The following is a 25,727-nucleotide window of genomic DNA, read 5'->3' on the forward strand; positions in this document are numbered from 1 at the left end:
ACAAAAGTCAAATATCTCTCCTAAGTTGTGTGTACTGTCCTTAATAGTGATTGACAGATGATGTACATGTGATGGTACAAGAGGGGTGATAGACGGTGAGGACAACAGAATGACAGAACACATGTTAATTAAATCATAAAACATTTTGTGACATCCAGCTTAATTTAAGATCTGGGTTACATTAATATCACCAGATCTACCAGGGACCTACAGCTGTGTGTCACAGCCGTAAAGGTGGAATTTAACATCAGGTGACTGTTAAATGTGATCCACTGGTAGCATATATAAAACTAAAGTGGTACCAAAATAGTTCCTTGGGGGGCACTGCAGGCCTGATGGCAGGTATTAAAGATGCCTCTCTATTGTTGACAGGCAAACTTCTACTGATAAGATAGGAACAATACTACTTTAGAGCCAGAATCATGATGAACTGTATATGTATATCAATGAAAGGAAACTTCAGCAGAGTAGACTGTATGCATGTCACTATTAGTTACCAACTGCATATCAATCCATGTCTGTCTTTATTCATTCTGAAATGTGTATCAAATGTTATTTCTCTATATTCTTATCATGTGTTTTCTCCTGTCAGACATAGTATGAATCTCTATTTTCCCCCACTGGTTTTGAATATCAGAATGTCATGATATTTACACAATGAATTCAGGCAAGCAAAATTCTATTTACATCTAAATATGGGCTTTTCGAAGTACTACAGATCTGTGCTGGAAATGCAATTATTAAATGACGTCCACCACAAAAAGAAGGGTTCTGAGATTTTAGACTCAATTTATTCCCACACACTGATAATACTAAAATAGGAGCATTGTGAAAACAAGTGTGTCCATGGAAACTTGAAAAATTATAATATGCCTTTTAATGTAGAAGCTCCACAGTCCATATTAAATGAAAGTGCTTGTCTGGCCAGAACAGCCTGAACCAATCCAAGTATCACAGATGTCAAAGTTATTAGCAGATTTGACTATTGAGCGTAAGTGAATGAGAAATTAGTTTAAAAAATCACTACTGAATCTTCTACGTGTATGTATGAGGGTCATAATGTTTCAGTGTTTGTGTGTGTAATCTCATGCTTACCTGAAACCACTTGAGAGTTGATGGTAGTCATGGCGACATTGCCCTGTTGCAGACCCCCGGCGGGCACCACAATCCCTGAAGGGTTAACAGAGCTGGAGACAGAGGTCATGGATGGAGAGGAGGTCTGAATTAGTTCCTGGGGGATCACAGAGAGACACTGGTGAGCAAATGTAAGAAGATCGTGCTACTGTTTGTGACTGAAAAACTCCCAACAGCAAAATCTACCTGGTGATGAATGAAATGATTGGCATCTTGGGAAGAGCTACTCAGAGGGGAATACCAAGTAGGAGCTGTAAAGTCCACATTGTCTGTGACTGACCTGCTGCATGCTGAGACTGGTGTGTGATGGAGAATAGGGTCCTCCCAGGTCATTACGGAGGAGGTTGTCGCTGTGCATCTTGGTCTTCAGACAGGTAATGTAACGGTTGCAGAAATCCTTACAGAGCTCATTGACTTTCTCTAATTCCAAAAGGTGGATCCTCAACACCTGAATGGCCTTTACCATCTGAAGCAAACAGAAAAAAAAAACTAACAAAACTGATCACATTCCCAACAGACTACAAAACTGAATCCCTGTATTCAGTTTTAATATATATATATATATATATATATATACATATATACTTTTTATTTTATTTTTATTTTTTCATTTTCCCATTAATTATGAAGTTATTAAGATGTTTTTAATGGGATTCTAAGGGTATTATGTATTGATGAGGGATTTTATCAGTACTTTTTACTGTACTTTACTTTATTGTATATTTGAATACATCATTTTTATCCATTAACAATTATGTTATTATGGCATTTTCAATGTGTTTTAGGGGGGTTATAGAATCAACAAGTGAATGCATTTTAATGGAATTTATGCAGGTTATTCAGACAGCTACATGGGTGCAGGTATACAGATGCATAAATGATCACCACATCAGCATACTCACATCGGGCATACTCAAAGACACACATTAAGTAAAACAAAATCCAAAATCAGACCATCAGGACGCTGGATGTGGAAAAGTGAGCTGAGGTGTTTACAGTCAGATTTAAAGGGTGAGATGTGATGAGAGGAAGTACATGCAGTGGCTTCTTTTATTGATGAGCAGGGAGTGACATTCAATTTTAATGTTTATTCCAGAGATGCATATAGATTGCAAGTATACAGGGGGGCTGTAATCCTTTCATCCCTCACTCTCCCAAAGCCAGCAATCAACATACCAATCCTCTAATATGCAATGCTGAGAGGTCAAACTTGAAGCTTCTCCACTGTGTGTCTTCAGGACTGGCTTTATTGGCTTCAATGTTTAAACTAATAAAATAGATTATTTTCCTCAGAACAGTAAAATGTTTTCTACTTTGAGGTTTTGTCTGCTTAGAGCATTTCTTTGTATTAATGTTACCAAACAATCTTGTTTAAACATATTGAATATACTTCAGGAGGGGTCTGTTCTTTTGAGAGAAAGCACCACATTGATGGTTTTAATCTTCAAAGCCTTCATCATGTAACCTCACCTTTCTTTCAACTCTGGGCATCTGTTTTGTCTAGTTGTCCAACAATGTCACCCTAAACTCAGAGGGTTTTAGCTCTAAAGTAAAAGCCTCTGGTACAGACCCACAGCACTTATAGTTATTTTCTATTCTATTTTCACTATATTAATTTTTGATTATTAAATGATGGGTATATTTTACTAGACTACAGACTAGGAACTAGACTAGACATCCCATTTTGACTTTAGAGGGAGACAACAAAAGTATTGCTTTAATAGTGTGTCACTTATTGTACTTGCAAAGTGAAAGAGGAAAAGAAAAAAAACATGATAACCGATAAGAGAGGTACGTGTTGTCAAAGAGCGAGCTTTTGGTACCAAAAGGTGTACATCACCTCCAAGACAGGAGTAATAAAATAACATTCAGTATAATATAGAAAAGTTTAACTGTTGTTACGCCTGATAATCCCCCCTAATTGTACGGATTCAGTATTTTACTCAACGGTGTGTTCCTGGCATGAAAGCAAGGAGATGGGGCATTAAGAGTCTCAAGTGAAATATGGCCTATAAAAAATGTTGTAGAAGCTTCTTATGGGAGGTCTTGGTGCAAGCTTTACAGACAGGTGACCTGAATCCTCCCCTGCCACTATGGAATTATTGCTATGCTCAGACATTTTCAAATAATTTGAATGAATGCAATAGCAGGGGTCAGAGAAGAACTATAATAATATTGGAGGTAGATGACACTGATGGACAAATATCTGATATTTAACAGACCACTACTGGAGTTGTGGTCTGTTAAAGGATTGGGTTTGTTTCCTGACAACTATTAATAATATTAATAACAAGAGCAAATATATGTAGGAATATATATAGTTAACAGGAATAACAGGAATCATTTTGTTAAAGTACAGTGTCCATATATTTTCTTCTCCAACAGTTATCTGGCCATCAATAGCCTGGCTTTCCTCCACTCTGTGCTGCACACTGTGGTGCACTCCCTCAAAGTCACCACTCAAGGTCAGAATGGACAGGAAAGTGCTTGGCCAAGGAGGAGATAAATCAGCTAATTAAACTGCGCTCGCTTAATCAAGGGACCAGTAACTCTTGCACCCATCGCAGCCAGTCAAGCCCAGTGTAACATTACTGCCCTGTGGAAGAGTTAGTGCCCTCTGGGAGGGATGCCGGCACCCAGTGCCTCATAAAACACACAGATGCAGGGTTAATTGACTGTTCAGCACTTGTCAGCCTGTCATCCCAAGTACTGTAATAGCAAAAGTGCACTTTTTTTTCTTGTCTACTGTCTTTGTCTGGCTTCAGCTCCTCCCCCTCTTTTCTCAGTGAACATGATCAGCATCCTCCCTCTCTTAATTTGTAATTACTGTTAGGTGTAGTACAAGGGGAAGCGCAAGGGTAGATTACATGAAAAAGGAGGGAATGATTAGGATTAGCAATGATGGGATGCACTGCAAAGAGACAAGATGGCATTTCTACAGCTATATTTATAATTTTCATCTCTTATTTTTCAAATGTTAATGTTTCCATGTGTACTTTCTCACAGACGTTGGCTCACCAAGTTGTCCAGCTCTGGATCTTCACTGAAGAAGGGCTTGTGTTCTCGCTCCTGCTGGTGCACAAAGTTTTCTATGTCCACATCAAAGCTGGCTGACGTGATGCATTCAGATCCCTGTGTGGCCTGCTCACATTTCTCAAACAACAATGCCAGCAGGGGGAACAACGGATGTCTGAGGAGAAAGAGATGGAGCAATGTTTGTATTGTTGATTTTAATTATTAAAGTATTTAATGTGTATAAGTAGTAAATGTTGTTGTACATCAAGCCAAAACAGGACCACTGAATTATCATTTTACTGCATGTCTAATTCCCCATCAGAAGACAATTAATGCCTTGTGGGAGTTTTTGGAACTTTGTGTGTTACTGTTAATTCTTGTTGTGCAGCCTCTAACTTGTCTCCTCTAACAAGTTAATGTTAATCTCAACTGGTAAATTCCTGAATTTCCAAGAATGCATTTCCCTAACTTGTTAGCTTGAGTTGTAAAATAAGCTAAATTTCACATCTAGAAAAACACCAAAAATCTGATGCGAATATTTTATACAAAGCTGAAATTGTTTCTGCAATGAATCTGTGTTGGATTATTTTGACCTGATGAGGCAGTGCTTTGGTTTGCTCAGTTTACTTTGAGAATACAACAAATAGCCCCAGGTACAAATGTTTTATGATGGACTTTTCCTTGCAGCACAATACATTTTTAAGCCAATTTACATTATCATGTTTCGGTACATTAAGTAAAGACTAAAAATAAATTGCAGATTTTACCATACTCAACACATTAAAATCTTACAATCACTTGAGTGCTTTTTGTGAAAAGATTATCACGACCATGGGCCCGGGGCACAAATGCGCAAAGGGGCCTTACCCACACATACACACACACATATAACGCACATCCTCTCCCAGCACACAGCGGTACAGGACCAAGTAAACTACACAGCCTGCATTAGCTGATTAGTTTGACATAATGGATTTGTTCTGTTTTACTCTACACGTACCAGTATGTATTATTTATCTTTAAGAGCGAAAACAGAATCTATATGTGAAAAATGGAAATGAAACATCACCTCTAAACAATTATGAACAAAACATAAATGAAAATCAAATGCAGCCAGAACATTAACAGCTAAATACAGCAGGAAGCTGCAGTGACAAATGGTCTGTCAAGACCATCTGCTTTCTTCTGCCCTTCTATGAAGAGTCATGGATCAAGTCGTCCTAGTCCAAGAGAACAAGTTTATGTTCATATTCCTACCAGGGTGACAGCATGTTGATGTGTCTCTGAGCCATTTCGTTTTAATCCTTTACATTTGAGAAAAAGTACCATTCTCTTTGACAGTGAGTGGCAGACAGTAAATGAACATGGTGGGAAATGTTAACTGTAAACTACCATGCAGTAGCTCTATCTGTCAGGTCTGAAATGTATCAGCTCATCAGAGCTGATACAATCACAAAGCACAAAGTCTGTCTCTAGCTTCTTCTTCTTTGTTTTTTTTCTAATAAGTTTACATTGTGTTTCCCATTTATACTGTTTCCACTCATCACACGATTTAATACATCCATACAAATGTTTTTCGATTTTATCAGTGTGGCTTTCAGTCCATTATTTACATGTAAACCTCTCATCTGCTCTCATGTAAACAGTCCTTTTATACATATTTCTACTGTAATCTGTCTATGGTTCTCATAGTCTCATAGTCAGGCAGATGGCCGCCCGACCCTGAGTCCGGTTCTGCTCGAGGTTTCTGCCTCTTAAAAGGAAGTTTTTCCTTGCCACTGTCGCCTAGTGCTTGCTCTTGGTGGGATTTGTTGGGTCTCTCTCTGTAAATACCTATTTTAAAGAGTATGGTCTAGACCTGCTCTATATGAAAAGTGCCTTGAGATGACTGTTGTTGTGATATGGCGCTATATAAATAAAATTGAATTGAATTGAATTGAATAGTAATGGGCTATCAATAGAGAGGAGAATTCAAGATATAATATGAAATCCACTCCAAAGCACCTCTCCCTCCCTCAGTGTACTTTTAATAGTGTGGCAGCTCCATGACATTCCCTAAAGGACATGCTCAACATACGCTCAAGGTTCAGCAAGAGATCAAAAAAAGATCTTTAAGTGGATAGGATATGGTCCAGTGACAGCGCCAGGCTTCACAGTGTCACCTACATTGTTAACATCTGCCTTTTATAGGGAATGTCACTCAGAGATCCACCAGATACACTGTGCAATGGTCCATACTGCACTGCTGTATGTAGTACATACCAAAATTATTGAAAATTTTTCTCTTGGAAGGAAGCGGCTGCCCTAAATGGTGACAGAATCCTATAAAGCAATAAAATTGGACAGGAAGTTGGACAGAAGACGAGTGAGGAAAAAAAAAGGTTTTGGTGAATATGAATGCTTGTACCCCAAAGAACTGTAATTCACAGTGGTGATCTCTTTTCTTCCCATTCCCCATTCCATCAAGACTATTTCTCTACACTCTGACCGTTTCATCACACACTGACATTTTTGTTACCTTTGACTCAGAGCAAACTCAAGGGAACTTCTTAAACTGTGTCCATGTCAAATGAATTATGATAAGGACTCTCAGCACTAAGTTATATAAACCCTGTAAGCTGGTTACCAGCTGGCATACTTCATTATTTTCAATCCAGTGGTTTTAGCTGTGCAGTGTATACAGAAAGGTATTTTAAAGGAATGAAACCAAATTTATGCCAGACTGCTTTACTCACAATTCTTAAATAGTCAAGCATTTTCTGTCCTGATTCTGGGTTAAATCAAAGCCCCTGCATGTGGAGTTTTAATGTCATTGTGACAGCTTTCAACTTACTAACTTCTGATTGCACAAGTTCCTGTTTTTTGAAAAGTGACACGATCAAGGTGACAACTGGTGTAATTTATGTGTTGCTTTCAGCCCATTTATGTCAGTGTCCCCAGGCCAGATGAGTGAGGGAAGAAGGTGTGTTCTGCCATGTGACTCTTGGGAGTGCCAGTGTTAGAATTTCTTTATTCTACACACAGTACAATTTTAGTTAGTAAAACTAAAGATTTTAAGGGTGCAGACTAAATTTTTTTCACCTATTAGAGGTTGTAGTAATAATTGTATGTTTAGGTCACTTTTATTCCTGTAGTTTGGTTCATGTACATCAGCTTGTTGTGGTGGTCGACTGTCTCTTAAGTGTATGTACTTTGATGTTACAAAGAGGTCATGAAGAAATAACAGGCCATGAGTGTTATTTGTCAAGACTGCAACTCAATTTAAAGTACTACAAAGGTGTAAAATACACCTGACTTTTTGATGTATCAATCACACACACTGTTCTGATGCCCTGTAACTATATATGCTGTTAATATAGATGACTTCTAGGATCGCTTCCTTTGCAGCTGCTGATTAGCAGATAGATTAAATGGTAGTTTAGCTTTTGAATTCATTTTAAAACCTCATATCAGCTGTTATAAAATGCTGAGGTTGATCTGTTTTGCTTTCACACCACAAACAGTCCACACAAAAGTTTCCTTGTAAACTCACATTTTCAGGTGTTCTCAGTCCAGCTCTCTGAGTTTGAGTTACAGTCTTACAACCTAAACGAATCACATAGAACAGGAAGATGCACTTTGTTTGTTTCAGAACCAAAAAGATTAGGTGTAGGTAGGTGATTATTCTTTACATTCTATAACATTTGTTTCTTTGACTGTGGAAATAGCAGGTGATCAGCACTTGTTCTTCCTCTCCTTACTGTCAAAGTGCTGCTCAGCAAGGCACTTAACTCCTTAACTGTTTCAGTGGAGCTGCTTGGTGGCCAAACAAATCCTTATTTAACCTAACCTGTATGTCTTTGGACTGTGGGGGGAAGCCGGAGTACACAGAGTTGGAACCCAGAACCTTCTGGTTGTGAAATGACAGTGCTAACCACTGCACCACTGCATCGCCCCTCAGCCAATCGACGCTGGATAAATAAAGGTTGAATAAGACATACAGAATACATGTTACTGACCCAAGTTATAAGATTGTAGTTTTTTTCTGTGAGTCCAAATGATTTTTGTACTTACTGGGGGTCATAATTTTCTCACATTTTCAATTCACACAGTGTCATTGTTGTCGACAAGTAAATGTGTGTATGTGTGTGGTGCACTTGCATAGAGGCAGGCTGGGCCCCTGCTCAGGCTCTAACCCATGGCTCTCATTTGCAGCCTTTAATAGTCATCTATATTATACTCTAATCTGCCTGATCCCAATTTAATGCCGCTCCCTCAGCCAGACGTGGCAGGAATACTAAACAGGGGGTCACGTGCAGAGTGAAGAGCTTCTGCCTTGTCTGTTTAATGTCTGCTTGTGGAGGGGTGGGGGAGAATCTGGGTGGGGGTGAAGAAATGGGTGACTATAACTGAGAGCAAACAGGGTCACTCTCAGCACTGCAGATGGCGTCTTAACAAGTTATTTACTTTCACACTCAGTTTCTGTATTATTTTTATATTACAGAGAGTGATTAATTCTGCCAGTGAGGTGAGATCATCTAACCAGCTATTTTTTTTTTTTCTATGAATGTTAACATCTATAAACAAGGCAGAATATAACATGTCGGCCAACTACAGCCAGTAAAATTACACTAATTACAGTAATGAAACAAGTTGATTTGCTTCGCACGTACACTAACTAACCCATCTATTCTCAGACATCTGCTGTCAAGATGTGGCACTAGAGGGTCTGAGGACACAGGTGCATTGTGGGTAGAGCTAAAGACAGCACCTTTACTGCTCTGAATACATCATATGTTTGTGGGTATTACAAACTTATGTATAGGTATAGGTATACACCTATAGCCAAACTATAAACAAATGAAGATGTTGCCTCACAAAACCTTTCAAAGATGATCAGGCTTTGTCACAGATTAATTATACACACAAGTCAGGTTCATATGATTGCATAGCAGATTTCAGAATAAAATCTTATTAGTTATGGCAATGTATTACTGACACCACAACATTAAAAAAACCAAGAACATGTCTAATTTCAATAAGATCTTTGTCATGTTATAAAAATAATTTCCTTTTTAATAAGAATTGTTTCCTGTTATAACATCATATTACTTTTACAACACTTTTCCATTGATTCCACAAAATCTCTGTAACTTGTTAAAACCAAGAAAATCTTTCATTACATAATAAGATGAAGTTATGCTGTTATGATAACAAAACTTCTGTGTTGTTAAAATGAGAAAAAAGTCAAGTTGGTGCTTAAAGAGAGGACACTATAGTCACATTCAGTAGAAACACAGTGTGTCTGTCGTCTCTTGACAGCCTAGTGCTAATCCCGATTTTTTTTTTCTCATTTTACCAACATACTGAAAAACCCCCACTAAATTATCATGTTATAATCAGTAGGGGTTAATGAGTGCTGTAATAATGAGACTTTTGTGATGTAGGTGGCAGCAACACACTGCCATTGTATGGCTCTACGATCACTCAGTAAAACATCCATGTCAGATTACAGTGCTTGGATAATAATGCTGATTTTCATGTATTTGCCACTCTGTCACTGAATATGAATCAGACTGAAGACGTTAACTCTGTCTAGTGAGACTACAGCTGGCAGAGACAAACTACTGTATAAGCTCTAAATCAGCATACTCTGTTCTGATGTTTACTGTTACATACTTCATTTCATGTGACATTTACCTGATCTGAGAACTGAAAGGGAATCAAGTGAAACTTGAATTGCAGATTGGTATGTTAATACACAATCATATCCACAGAATCCAGACTACTACATCTCACATTATGCATCTTTAATTCTGGCCAACTTGAGTCAAATTCTTCATTTTTACAGCTTTTACAGCAAACAATTCAGCTACTGAGTGAAACTGCTCATTTATCAGACATGTTCTGTCGGTTGCTTCTTTTCTTAAACTGAAACAATAAAGCGTGTCTTGTATAATGACACTGAGACTAATTAACAATCAGAAACAATAAAGTACATTAAAATGATACTGCATTTGCACAGCAGACTTTGCTGAGCTGAAATGTTACTAAAATCTGTAAACATCTTGTTCAAGTACATGGTGAGAATTTTATCTAGACAAAGAACTTTGACATAAAATGACTTTGTAAAATGTGGATGCATTTGCATGTAAAATCTTATTTGCATTTTATCTTATTTATTATCTTATTATTCAACAGGTTTTGTGGAGCCATAAAAACAAAAGTCCTAAAACGAAACGAAACGAAACGAATCTTTACGAATGTAAAGAAATTTTATCAATCTGCCTTTCTGCTGTTTGACAGAGTAAAAGGTTTGCTGTGTTGTATTTAGCCTCAATGGAGCCACTGTGACAGAAAGCTGCGAGGAAAAAGTCTTTGTCGTGTTCTCTCCTTTCGTACTAGGCTTAGAAAATCTAACAGTAAGTACTCAGTGGTCACGTGTAAGAACATTATGAGTTTTTGAAATTAGCTTCAGTGTTGCTCTTCTATGGGAACTGTGAGCTCTACCTTGTCACCAGTTTGGAATAAATTATTAAGGCTAATGCTATCATGGCAATCAGGGTTTTACATGGGGAAATGTCTATCCTTGATAACATACCACTGAGCACAGTTGAACCTCGCCAACTTGGAGCGAGGTAAAAACACTAGCCTTCAGCGCTATCTATGACCTTTACACAGGAAGTTGGGATTAAGGTAGATGGGGTGTGAAAAGGCATGCATTTTTATGAACGAGAACATAGCTGCATGTGTCTGCTTGTGTGTGTGTGTGTGTGTGGCTGAGTTCATGGTCACACGATGTGTGTTTTCCAGTCTCCCACTACCTCCTCCAACCATCCTGAGCCCCCCCATGTTGGCTGCCAGAAGCGGCAGGTTCTATCTGCAGTGCGACGGAGTGGAGATTGCTGGCTGGGGGATCATTACAAGGGCCATAAAAGAGCGATTTACAGGACGGCCAGTGAGTGGAGTCAGCACGGTCCCCCACCCTCCAGCATGCACCGTGCTGGGTCACCAACGACAAGCCCAAAACGGAGAATCAGAGGCCAGCGGGGAACGTGATGACTTAAACATGAAGGTGAGGGACGTGGCAGCTCTCGTGGCATCTGCTTTATGGTCAGTGAGGCTGAGGATGAGGGGGGAAATAAGGTGCCACTTGACGTTTGATGTTTGATTAGAGCGCAGTCCACCTCATGGAAAAAGGTAAAATATGATATGTCTTATAGAGGCTAAAAACTATTGCAACACCTATCATCATTCAACTGTTCTGGAGCTGAAATGAGCTTGGGATGAAATTCTTTTTTTTTTATTTTATTTTTTTTTATGTCAGTCTCAACACACAAGGCAACATGACAAGGAGCCTTCTAGCTCAGCAGAATACTGTTAAATCTATTCAAATGATGTTCAAATGATGCTTGCACATGACCTCACTCTCTCTCACTGTCAACTAACATATCAATATCCCTGGCCGTTAGTAGCAAAATGAGTTATAATGAGCTGTCATGCTTGGCTGTAACCCCCATCAGGCTGTTATAGTAATCGAAGTAGAGATACAGATAGTTAGCTTTTAGCTGCTAAATGCTCCACTATGTTTACCAGCTAGTCTCTAACTGTGTCTACCTGCTGTTTGCTGCTGAGCAGATAAAGTGGCTTTTTAACTTCCACCGTGGCCAAAAACTGCACTACGAGAGAGATGAAAGTAAAGCACAAAAATTCATTTGCGGTGGGATACATATAAAATAAGGTAAAGCACATTATAGTCCCATAAAGCTGAGGGGAGCTGCAGATTCAGGTGATAATTACCTATAGATTCATCAGTAACCATTGTGAGATTTTTCACTTGCTTTCACATTGCAAGTTATATTTTAATATTAATCTTAGCCACTGTAAGAAAGTGTTTGTTGTGTTGTTTACTGGGGGTGAGGCTATGAGGCTGTTGCTGTCAGGCTTAATCAACACCTAAACTCTACAACACATGCATAAATAGAGGAAAATCGCATTACAACACAACTTGATTCGAGCAAAAGCTCCAGAACAGCTAGTCAATGGACCATGTGGTGAGATTTTTTGTGCAATACTGTTTCTGAGATCGAGAATGAACTTTCAGTGTCAGCTGGAATTATCCTCTAAATCTGAGTTTTATCACTCAAATCGGAGTTGTCAGGTTTTCTCACAAAAACAAAAAACGTTAACCCTGCAGTGCAGAGCTGTGCAAGAAAAAAAAGCTCAAATCAAAGCAGCACAGTCATCTAAGGAACAAGTCATGTTTGCCTGTTTTCGCAATAATCTGGCAGGCCACCAAGGGGGTACAGAAAGAGGTGGAGGTGGGGTTTGAAGGTATGTGTTTATGTGAGAGTGTGTGTGTGTGTGAGTTGGAGAGAGAGAGAGAGATGGAGTTCCCTCCCTCGCTCCCTCTGCTCCCCACTGTTTGCCAGCTAATCAGGCCTGCTGTACCCACATATTTTAGAAGCCAGTTTGTGGTGGAGTCCTGCTGCGTATGCTCCCAACAAGGCCCCAGTTTCCCCAGGCTACATGTCTGAAGCACACCCTGTGTGCGGGGTTGGGGTACGCACACGAACGTACTGTACACATGTGCACACACACAAAGAACCCCCCCCTGGCACAATCTGAATAAACCCTGTCTCCTTTTCTTGACTCTTTTTATTCTCATGTCTGGTCCTGTACTTCACTTGGGGGCTCAACAAGAAGTCCACAGCAAGTGCATACAGATGTGTGAGTATTTAGTGTATGTACACACACACACACACACACACACACACACACATATATATATACATATATATATATATACACACAAATGAGAAGAAGAATGAGTGTTCCGTGATCGGCATTTTCATCAATGCAGATCTTCTCTCATTTGGATGATGGTGGTGGTGCAGTAACACAACAATGTTTAGAGAGTTTAGTAACAGGAGAAGTGAAGGGGATAACAAAGTTGCCCAAATAATTTAAAAAAAAGAAAGAAAGAAAATTGTGGACTTCCTTTCTCATCCAAAGTCAAGCGGTGAGGAAACTCGTAAAGAACGGGTATCTGAAAGAAACAGCCAATAAAACCACTTGAGCTTTGACACAGTTTCCTGCATTCAGCAGCGACTGAGCACCAACACACGCTGACCTGCTAGATGGTGGAGGGACGGCCTGTTTTAAGCCCATCAGACGGCAAGTCGTTGCGCCGCTGGAAGAGCGGCACAGTGGTCGAGGATGCATTGATGCATTGTGACAGTGAGGATAAACAGACTTTATGGTGCATTACAGAGGCAGACAAACACACAGGCGAGCTCAAATGTGGCCAATGCTGTCCTTGGATGTGTAAAATTAAAAGCCCTCCCTCCCGTTGTGTACGACACAAGAGGTCTCAAAAATCTCCACTTTTTTATGCCATTAACAAGAAGTGCATATACAAGCATAAACACACCCGAGGCTGAATAAATTCTTGTATCTCTTAGAGTTAGGTGATTGTTTGCATGACAGCATGTTAACCTCCCCACAAATACACAAAAATCCTTAAATCCAGTCTCAATGCAAAATATCCAGGCTGACCAGCATGATAGAGGCTTTCAGCAAAGACCCACTATGGAGGGGAGTGAATGATAATATGCACCATACAGGGATCGCACCACTGTCAAAACACAGAATAAATTCAGTTTTATTCATGTTTTCTCTGCCTTTGTGATGCATATAAAACATGTTACATATCACGAACAACTGCTTTTTGAAGCCAAGTATAGTTCAATGTGTTTGATGACTAGGTTCTTGTAAGAACTAGATCTAAAGGACAGATTGTGTTTTTTTTATTCTGGACTATCTAGGTAATAGCTTTCTTTCTGGAATAGTGCATGAATCGATGGAGATTTAGCAAATTTAACTGTATACAACAGATGTGTAATACTTTGAGGACTTTTAAAAAACACACTAGTCCTATTATTCATTGAATTCCTCTACATGTAAAGCAAGCAGGCAGTTAACTTAAGCAAAAGTGTGACCTTAAAACAGCATGTCGTGGTAAATACATCTCTTCTACCTTGTTTCTAAGCATCACAAGGACATTCCTGTTCAAAAAAAGGGACTATTATGATGTCTCTTTCAATTAAGTGCATGTTTCAATCTCAGAGCAGAATCAGCTCCCATCAGCTGCGAACACTACATCCACAACCTGAAAAACAAAACCCTTACCGGCTTTTTAATAAGATGCAGAGAATCCAGAAGGATCTTTATAGTAAATGCCACAACTCATTAGGCTAATTACCCTATCACACATTTACTCCGCTGCTAATAACAAAGTAGGCAGAGAGACAGAGAGAGAGAGGAAACCACACATCTCCTCATAAAGTTGGCATTCTAGCAATTAGTGAAAAGAAACATTAAAGCCCACACACACTTCCTGAGCAAAATAATTAAAGAAAAATGGCAGAGATACTGATTCTCTGTTCTTTTTCGCTTTTTAAAGTCTACAGCCCCCATATGAACAGTGTAGAGGCAGGAACACTGGCAGATCAGACTTCTCTTAAAATAAGAGTGCTATTTGTGTCTTTTTGCATAATTTGACTCACTGTGGGAGACAGTGACTTGTGAAGTCAAATTTAATTGTGTTTATAACAAGGTAACAAGGTGTGTTTAGTCATTAGCTCCTTGCATGGACAAAAATAATTCCAAAAATCTAATCTGCTCTGCCTCCTCTGAATACAGAACAGCAAGCATTTCACTTAAGAGCTACAAATAATCATATTTAACAGCACATGCTGGTGAACCCTCAGCTCTTGTTGCTCCCTGAGCTCAGTGCTGCCTCTGACACTGTTGATCACAGCATTTTAATTGGCCATCACGCACATTTACAGACTCAGCTGGCTCTATATTCTCCATAGCCCCATTTAACTGGGAGGTAACTCAAATTCCCATCTTATTACTCTACCCTTGTGCCCCTGTTGTGTCACATAAAGACACTGATAATATACAGCTGTATCTGTAAAACGTAATGATACAGACCTTTATACTCTTCAAAGGGTTGCTTAGTGGACAGATATTAAACCTTCATCTACGTAATGATAGCAAATCTGTAGTTAAGGGGGCACTACACCAATTTTATGAAATTAAGTTTACTTGTTAAGGTTAGAACTACTCTGCATGTGAAAACAGCAGTATGATGTATTCTGTGGGTCAGGAGGACACACAGAACAGAAAGCCTGTTTTACAAACTGGAGGAGAAAGCTACCATGCAAGGTGCTGGTCTAACTATCACGAGCAATTACTCAGTGTCTTGGTCAAGGTTGCCAATTAAGTCCAACCACGGACCATTTCTGTATATCACTATTGAATTAGGGCCACTGTAGTTTTACAAGTATGGTGTAGATCTAGGTCTGTACGCTTTCAGTTGTGTTTTTTTAAGTATTATTTCCATTCATTCAAGACTCAGCAAAGACTCATGAGATTATCCGTACACAATAAACAGCAGCTTGCTTCATTTATGGTTGAATTTAAGTGCTGCTGTTATAATTGTTCCCTTTGGAAAAACAGTGTTAGACTACACCTATTCAGATTTGTGAGAAGGAAATGTTAATGTTGTAGTCAAATAGTCACCGTCATGGAATTAAAACTCTGTTTGAATGCAAAGAGTGCTTGTTTCATTTGAATGAAATAGATTATATCACAGTATGTGTTATTTATTTTGTAGGTATGTTAGACTTCTTTCTGCCACCAGGCACTAAATGTCACCTTAAATACATCCCTACCCTCAGCCATAAGAGCATAGGAAAAGATTGCGGTTTGGGTTAAAATAAGCACTTCCTTAAGGTTAAAAGACCTTCATCGTCATAGTTACATTGGTAAACACATAGTTAAGATAAGCCCAAGGCTTTTCTGTGTGGACTTTGCATTTTCTCCCTATGCCTGGCTTCCTCCCACAATGGTTTTCTTCTGTCTATATGACGGCCCTACGATAGACTGGTGACCTGTCCAGGGTTTACCCCACCTCTCACCCAATGTCAGCTGGGATTGGCTCCAGCTTTTTCCCACTTTGGACAGAGTCAAGGTGTCTAGGTGTTTTTCTATTTATCTGCTTTGCAAGTGAAAATGTGTTTTACATTAATTAAGACAATAAAGAATGGAAGGACAGATCTCAGCTCTTATAGAGCCACTCTAACCAAGAATCTAATAAAAGTACATGAGCACTATTAACATTAATGTATTCTCTAAATCACATTTAAATACACTTATAAATAATAAGGTCCACATGTCTTTGATACGATCATTCTTTTGTTGCTACAGTGAGCTTCTCCTTTACTCTCCTCTATATACTGTATAGGGAGGGAAGAGGAGAAACTGGAGGTTAAAAAAAACCCATGTGGAAGTGGAAGAGGGGCTGATTTACTGATTTGGACCGCTCCTCCACCCCACCCCCAACCACCAAACCAAGCTGCTCCAAACATAGCTGCTCACATCAAAGGCAGCCTTGTATCTCAGAGGAGCTGCTAAAGACTACAGAAGCTCGCCTCAGGCCTGAGAGCGGGGGCTCACACCTCCTCAGACAGCAGTGGCGGATACCTGCGGGTGGGACCTGAGGAGCCGGGACAGGCGGCCCAACACAGTCTGCAGTGTCATCGTTACTTTACGGGCTGCACCAGACAGTGCAGGGCAGCTTGTGCCTCATTTGGCTCAACAAATCTAGTTAGTTATTGGTGTGCTGCCTACACCAGGAGATCACCAAGCGCGATTAAAAATGACTGTATTTTGAATAATTTACTTCATAAATAGATAATACAAGCTCATTATAGAGGTGCATCAATATTCTAGTGATAAGCTGAGAGAGGGATGAGGTGTATATTTTATTTTATTTTTTTTACTGGTGTTTTGGGTTTCACTCAGCAGTGATTTTTTTCTTTTCTTATTTTGTACACCTAACAAGGTGGGGCCTCTCTACGTGGTAAATAAAAGACATGACATTTCAAGCAAATGTCAGTAGGGTGATATATAAACATCCTAAAATAAAGGAAAAAACAAACAAAAAAAAAAGGCAAACAGAGTATCCACAGTTTAGTGTGGAAACTGTCAGACAACATTTCACAGTAATTTTACTCAGAGCTTTGGTGCAAACTGATTATATCGTTCTAAAGAAAGTGCACTAATATTTTTTTTAGGAGTGAGGAAGGATTATCTCAAAATTTACACATGGTCTTTGATGAATGTGGATGGTTTAGTTGTAATCAGTCATAAAATGTGGTGTCTCCCTCAGTATGGTTCATTTCTATATTGAGTGACTTTGCCCGAACAAGTAGTTTGATTTGAAAATGAGGTCTCTATGACTTGAAGAGTGGTGCTTACCTTTGAAAATTACTGTTGGCGTGAAAAAGAAATGAATTTTTAAAATTAAAGTCTGGAGTCATACTAAAATCTTACACAAAGCAACTCTGCCCAGTGAAATTCCAGATATCATTTTGACAATATTTTGTGATTTAAGTATGCTTTCTGGTTTTTTTGGTGTTGTTTTTTTGAGCGCAGATAGGTTGTTATAATCCAATACAATAATGGAAAGCATTAGAAAGTCATTCATTTGTTCATTGTCTCAGCCTAATAATGAGAGGCATAAGAGCCTAGGGTCAGTATACACTGTGCAGAAGTCAGAGAAACAGCCAGACTATGGCTGCTATATCACATACTTATTTTATATATAAAAGTAAATTTATTACATTCAAAGAGAAAATTGAGGGTGCTTCTGCTCGCCTTTGATGAGTGAAAGCATTTACTGAAGGTGCTCTTTGGTTTAAGAACGATACTAAGTGAAAATTGAAGGATGCACCCTTCAAGTACAATTTTCAAAAGCTTTTATGTCATGGCTAGTTTAAGAGAGCACATTAAAAACAGCATCACTGCTAGTGGCCTTCATCTAAGAGTAGCACATCAAGTCAATTTAGCACAATTTCTTAAAGCCAGCATGAGGCTAGAGAGAAAATGCAATAATTATTTCAAAGGAGGAACAAGTAACGAGGAAAAATCAAGGGCAGAATAGTGCATATTGCCAAAGCTAGTGGGACAAATATTGGGCCAAATAATGACATTTATTTACCAAGAGGCAAAGTGATTACCATTTGCATAAACAAAATGGTGCTTCACTGCTGGTTGACCATGGTAAGCGCTCTATGTTCAACTATGGTGATCTGGCAACTATTTTGGAGTTCAGATGTGCATTCTTCACCCAAGACAGACATATAGACCCTATAATAACATATACATGTCTCATGGGAGATTGAACCAACCTGTAAACAGCCCTCTTGTCAGACTCAAGCTGGGCTTGAGGGTCAAGGGTCACACTAACAGAGGTATTTCCTGCTGCAGTGGCTGCTGGGATATGGACCTGTGGGGTCTTGACGTTCTGTTGAGTGGTGCCCGTCATCTGGGGGCACAAAAAATAATCACAAAATTATTTAACATGAAAATAATTTCATTATATAGACGTAGTATCAGGTGAGAGTGAAAAACTTTGGTTTGCCTTCAGAAGTCTACAGAACAGTTCTCTTATGGTTCTGCACTTATGCACAGTTGTGCTTTGAGCCACCATCAGCATGCTAGCATGCTCACAGTGACAACACTAGCATGTTTAAGTTTATCACGTATAACGTTTATCGTCCCAGTTTAGCATGTCAACATGCAAACATTTGCTAGTGCAAGTTAGCTCTGGATATTCAGGGAACTGTGATTTTCTGCACCAAATTTTGTGGCATCCATCTCTGTAATTATTGAGACATTTTAGTCTGGAACAAAATGGCAGACCAACAGTCATTAATTTCTGAAAGCCATGTCACTGGCATGGCTAAAAAATGACATTTACATTTGATTACATTTGAACATCAGGTGTTTGAGCAAATCAAGATTAAATATAAATTCAGTAATGTAGCTACTGTATTTATGTTGATTAAAATGATCTGAACTGACTGGAAACTCGAAAACAAACCATGATTTTTTATTAGCTTTAGTATGAGACTCACCCGATCACGTGAACGTGAGCATGCAGCTGCTTGCAAGGTCTACATAATTTTTAAATCACTTTTCAAGAGCAGTACAGTGCAACATGCATCCGACTCTGACAGACTACAAATGAGGATGAAGCAGGAATGAATAATTGTTGCTTGACAGGTCAGTAGCCTTGTAATGAAGCTATTAAGCAAAATGAATGAGACAGGATAGATTCAATAATTGAACAAGGCATGCTCAGGTCATATATAGATTCCTGTTAAATGATAAATATTCAATTTGTATTTAGCAACAGAACAGTGACACTTCAGTAAGTGTGTTCACATCCTGTATTCTTTTGCTGTGAACCACAAGATTACTGCTGGTTCAACTTGGAATCAGAGAATCTGTTAACTTCTCCTGGTGTTATTTGTGCTGTGGTGCGGGCAGAAGAGTGACATGCTTTACAAACACAGCCCATTGTCTTCCTTATCCTTTACCCCACTTTCCTCTTTCTGATTTGTCCCCTCTGGGGAAATGAGTCTAACAACCCCCATTCCCCCTGCCTTCCATTTATTTTTTATTTTATTTATTTATTTTTTTTTTTGAGTCGGGGTGGGGTGGGAGGAAGCTTCAAGTCTTAATCCTAGCACCAAATGGGAAATAAATTAGCTTCTTCACACTTAACTAGCTCTCATTTGCATTTGCCGAGTGCGCAGACTGCAGCTCGGGAGCTCTCCCCTGGCACTAATCCTCTGGGCGAAAGCAGACAGAGGTGGTGTGGACGAGGAGGGTTAGGCGGTCAGATGAATCTGCTCTACTTCACCTCCATGGGATGGTCTGCAGTGTTAGACAAAGCTTGTGTCCAGCCACAGTTAGGTTCCATTAATTACAATGACCTATTGGTGGCGTCACGGGTTGTGTTGAACATTGCAGGCTAGTAATCAACCTTTTATTGTTATACTTTGACCTACAATACGTTTCATCATCAAGCACTGAGGTAAACTGTGATGAAACCTCTGACCTGTTGGCTCTCCTGGTACGATGGTGGAGGAACACTCTGGGTGGCCATCATTGTCACTGCAGGTGCTGGGGACACATGTTGCATCATGGGATAGCTTCACATCGAGACTGGGAAAGAAAGACAGAAAAAAAAAAGAAAACATGAAACCAGTGCAAGTAGTGATTGTAAATTCTATTATAGCAGCAGCCACCAGGTGCTGCTATGATTAAATAATAGGAGATGGGATTCTCACACAGAATCTCACTCTCTTCCCTCACCCACTTACTTCCCCCCTCTCCTTTTACTAATTTTTTTTCAGTCTCCCCTCTGCATGTATTGCATAGCGCTGACAGAGAAACCGGCAATGATGTATTAATACTGAGTGATCTACAATGCTACCAAGCAGAAAGAAAACAAAGCAACACAAACTCAATCACGGAGCCCTTCACAGAAATACTTTACATACCAGCAGGTTCATAATGACACCGCAAACAAACCCGACTACTTGTTTACCAATTACAGACAGCTATGCTTGTTTACTAATTACAGCTGGCTTTAAAGCAACGCATCATGGTGGAGTCACCTTGGTCGTCTCTATGTGTTGGCTGCTGGTGGTGGTGTTGTGCTGTTACCAAGCCAATCAAGAGAGCTAATTAGGGCTCTTGTTGATGGGCTAATTGCTATTGGCCGGAACCCCACAGGGCTGAAGGCTGTACCCTGTGGAATGCCACTGTAACCATTGCCTTCCACCCCTAGTGAAGGAGCTAATTGTGCTACACACACAAACACACACACACACACACACATATAGACCCCTACCATTGCCCCCAACTTACTATAGGCAAGCACAGCAGGTTTTCCATCCTGAAGCTACATATAACCTATGTGTATACACTGCATGAAAATGTGTTGTAAATTACCTATTTGACCTGAGGGGGGAAAGGGTTGTTTTGACAAATGTGACAGTAGACTTCATTAAACCTTTAATTAATCAAAATTTGACTGTTTTTAACCAGCGTGAGCCCTGATCTGATCTGAACTGATAAATACACACACTTCAAAGTTCAGTTTGGTGCTTTAAACACTGATGCGCATCATCAAATGAATATTTCTTCAAAGTCCAAATATTCACTGGATACCTTGATATACTGGACTTATTGGAAAAATGCCTCATAATGCCACATAAAGCCTTGTGTGGTCATGAAAGGCAGGCAGCAATTACAATGGACTAGTGCACTTGGACTGAATGGTATTGACCTGGAGGAAAATGCTTGATTATAAGCTAGTGAAATGGAACTGGAACATCTGAGCAAAATCTCTGTACCGGTTGCAACATCCGTTCAGAGCTGCCGCCTCAGGAAATAAAAATGTGCTGTAAATCCGCCTGACCACTAAAGCCAAGGATTTGCAGTATGTGATTCTGAGTTGTGAGGTTATGGCCTGATGAAAAGAAACTATAACAATCATATAATAACTTTTACAAGAATGCCATGCAAGGATTTTAGAAAGACTACTACCTGAATATCATAGGGAATATCATTCAAATTGAAAATATACCACAATGTACAGTGAGCTTACAATAAATGTATAACTTAATACCGCAGACACACTAAGAGAGAATATTACAGGATGTAATTCTGTGGTTTATTGTGCTAGCAGTATTACAGCAGTATTACACAGCACTCCTGCCCTCACTGCTACAAAGCCTTCTGCTGTATGCTCCTCCTATAGTCTCACACATCTGTGTGTTGAGCCCCACGCTCCTTGAATAAAAAGACTCTCTTTGGGTTGTTTTCAGGATCCTGCTGTCATACAGGAAGTGATGCAAAAAACTCATCCTTTCCTTCAGAATCAGGACAACACATGACAGATGTTCCCAGACTGTGAGCTCATCCCCCACTGAGACCCAGACCCTGGCAATGTCTCTGACTGGGAAAGTCAGAAACAAGACAACCAGCTGAGACCCAACTCTAAGTGAGTGGCATCTGAACCCACCACTGCTGCCAACTGTCTGATGTTAAATGCTGGTTTAGTTTCATTGATGAGTTCTAATTTGGGGTTTTAGTTGCAAATGTGCATGTTTTATCATGTCATACTGTGTCTGCGTGTGCCTTGTACGCATGTGTGTGTATGTATCCAGTGCAGCATTATATGAGCATGACTGTTTGCACTGTGTGTGTTCACATTTGTTTGTGTACCATGTGTATTTCTCTGCGAGCCATTTTGTGTACTGATTGCGTCTTCTGGTTTCTGTTCTCATTCCAACTGGTATCAGCTGAAAGGCATCTTCTCTGTTATCAGTCCTCATTTTAATTGCAAATGCGGTGAGCGTGTTAGTGATTAAATGGAAAATTGCACATTAATTGATGAGACTGAAGATAAAGCAATTCCAATTACTGCACTGTATTTTAGGCGGCCTCTCCAGTTTCGCCATCCCTCGAAGGGATGAGCCACCAAACGCCAAATTTGCGAAGGCAATCGTGCATCCATAAATAAATACACAGAGACGCATAACATGCACAAACACATGCCATACCATGGCTGCTGAAGCATGAATGTACATACAGACACAGACAAGAACACTGCAAAAACACCAACAGACAAGACATTTAATTTCAACACACCAAATAAAGTTGCCTCATGAAACTAAAACTACAAATATCTTTCAAAAACATCTTGAAAAAGGAGACAATAACCAACTCTCTCGCTGAACTCACCAAAGGTGTATGGTTACACAATAAGTCGTAAAATTCATTTTGAGGACAAATGACATGTTTGTTCCTCAACAAAGGCCTTTGAATTATTACAGTGTTCATAATGCATATCAATTGAAAAGTGCCTGTAGTCGCAATCAAAATTCAAAAGCAAGCATAAAATGGAAAATGAGAAGTAGGCATAAAATTATTCCAACAAACATCAAAGGGTTTTGTGAATTTGGATTGGAGGCACTTGCACTCTTTCATCGGATTCTGTGCAGTAAGAAACGCTTCTATTCAGCATTCAATTTTCCAGCAATTCTCAGGCATAGAATGGGCCTTTGCTGTATTGATGTAAGGTTAGTCAGTGGCATAGCTGCAGTTTCACTCCGTTTACCACCAGCATTGAAATGAAAATCCATATCTGGTCACATATGATGTGATCACTGCCTCTGGCCTCCACACTTCAACCTTGTCTGCTTTGGTTTGAAGGTGAATTCATTGGCCGGTGTTGAACTTCTATTAAATGTGAAATGGGAATGCTTCCTGCTACAAGCCAAGGTGATAAAAAGAAAGCGGATCCTCCTTGTGATTTAAACACAGAGAGCAGCATCATGTAGCACATGTCTTGCACTTTAGATCGTGACCTGGCAGAGGTTTGGCACCACATCATTAAAAGCAGACTTGATAGTAGATAAAGATGTGATCCTCTCTCATGTGAAATTATCAACACTTCACTGACTGCAAAATCAGGGTAACAAGGTAGTGAACAGAGGTGCCAGGGCTGCCATAGTCACACACATTTTTGAACACAGGTAATGGATTCATTCCTCACATGTAAAACTGAAAATAACCATGTTGTTGAGTTGGCTGTTTGATACTGCAGAGACTGTGATATTCTGATTTTTATAGCTCTCTCAAACACAATTCAACTCACTCTCCTACCAAACCAAAGACAGGTGATGACTGGAGTGGAGTGAACATAATATTATGAGTGTTTACAGCCTATTAGCTGCTATAGCATGAAGCTCCAGCCAATCAGTGGTTGAGTTGCATTGTGGATAACATAGGCACCAAGTTTCTATATTGATTTTGATCCTTTTATAAACTGACCTTGCAAATCTGACGGTGTTATAGAAGTGCAATGGTACCATTTTATGGAATCACCAAAGTGAGCACAATTCATCCTGAGGGGAACCTAAATGTCAGAGCCAACTTTCTAGGGAATCTGTCCAGTAGTTATTGAGATGTTTTAGTTAAACCACAAATCAAGCTCATGGTGGTGCTAGATATGAAGTCAGGGGATCATCAGAGACATTAGAATTCATCCTCTGGACACCACAGATATATGTATCAAATTTCTTTGCAACCATCCAATGGATTTTTCAGTCTGAACAAAAATAGTGGCTCAACTGACCACCTGACTGACCAAACAAAGAGAACTAAACAAACAGACTGACATGGCCATCCAGAGAGCATTCACGTTGCTAGTTAGAGTAAAAACACTCATAAAATGTGTAAGTGAATAGGCACTTTTGAGCTCTTTTCTTTGTTTCATTTTTTGATTTTATCAAGTTTTACTGATGTACTTGCAGTATGTCAGCATGCACTATATATATGCATGGAAGGATGTGTTGATAAATGGCTGCAGGAATGCATGGACAGACAACTGATAGCTCATCTGAACCCTGTGGATTCTCATCACCTTGACTCTTCATTAAGGCACTGAGCCAACAATTAGACCTTAAAATAAATCATGCTGATATTTACTTCACTCTTACTATTGATTACCAACCAAGCTCTTCTCAGGGCATTCAAATTTCTCCATGCTGTTTTCAACAAACTGGTAAAAACCTCTCAATATCACATGTGAGACAGTCCATTTGAAACTGCTTAGGAAAAATTATTAAATAATTTTCCAAGGGCAGTCTGCAATTCTGATACAAATTAGCTAAATCCCCATGATACCAATTTCTTGAAAACCACAACAACAACAACACTGAAAAGGCCTGTCTGACTTAACTAGTGATCAATTGGATCTGCTTCTCAGAATCCTGAAGTGTTCCATAAATAATATCTTGAGCATATTCATAAAACAGAAACTGTTTTATACTAAAAGCTAGATTCAAACCCATTCTCCAAATGTTGACGATTGCAGCACTTTAATTGATTCGGATACCTGATGTGATATCTCATATACTTGCCCCTAAAGTAGAAAACCAGCTTTCAGTGGATATGCCATCATTTGCAAAGTCTCCCATCAAAATCTCATTTAATCTGCCCTGTTTGAGTTTGCTGGTTAAAAGGTTGACCTGGAGATGCGATGAATAACATTTGGAAGTGGGTATGTCACCTTGGTCAGACATTATGCATCTTGATGCCTTGCAAGAGAGGAAGATGAATAAATAAATCAGGTGTTTTTGAATATGAGTGGGATCTAATCATCGCCTTATTGTCAGGCCTGATTTACAATGCAAACACCAGGAGGCAAGGCCTTGATGGCGTTGAGTAAACTGGTTGAGGGAAGGGCGGAATGGTAATGAGACTGGGGCAGGGGAGGGGGGCCCTGTGTACACATTTGTGGTCGGACTCAACACAGAAATCAGAAAACACACAGATCAGAGCGCAAACACCCCACACACACACGGGAATGGGCATGCATGCAAACACATGCATGTACTGTATATTAATGCACAAGTGCCAACACTAAACACAGAGATAGCAAAGCTTCAACCAGTGTCATCCTGAGGGCAATATCACTGACACACACACACTATGTCTCACCCTTACACACAAGCACACATACATCTGTACACGCACACTCAAAGGAGTGAGTGCATACACAGCCGCAGGCAAAGATAGTCTCACCAGTGGTCTTAGGGCTACAAATACGCCCCAGGCTAAAGAGAGCTCCACACATACTGCAGTCAGGACCCAGTCCA

General features: G+C 39.6%; 1 protein-coding gene across 1 annotated transcript in view; it reads right to left on the minus strand.

The window, feature by feature from the left end:
- Positions 1-25,727, minus strand: part of LOC108893724 (pbx/knotted 1 homeobox 2) — a 91,464-nt gene that overhangs the window by 19,230 nt on the left and 46,507 nt on the right. The window contains exons 4-8 of the mRNA XM_051078701.1: positions 20,111-20,217; positions 18,393-18,529; positions 4,153-4,324; positions 1,415-1,600; positions 1,096-1,231 (exon numbers count right to left, since the gene is read on the minus strand). Of these exons, the coding sequence (XP_050934658.1) occupies positions 1,096-1,231; positions 1,415-1,600; positions 4,153-4,324; positions 18,393-18,529; positions 20,111-20,197 (718 nt within the window). The 5' untranslated portion in view covers positions 20,198-20,217. The remainder of the gene's footprint in view (positions 1-1,095; positions 1,232-1,414; positions 1,601-4,152; positions 4,325-18,392; positions 18,530-20,110; positions 20,218-25,727) is intronic.

This window comes from Lates calcarifer, linkage group LG20 (assembly GCF_001640805.2).
Source record: "Lates calcarifer isolate ASB-BC8 linkage group LG20, TLL_Latcal_v3, whole genome shotgun sequence".
Lineage (NCBI taxonomy): Eukaryota > Metazoa > Chordata > Actinopteri > Centropomidae > Lates > Lates calcarifer.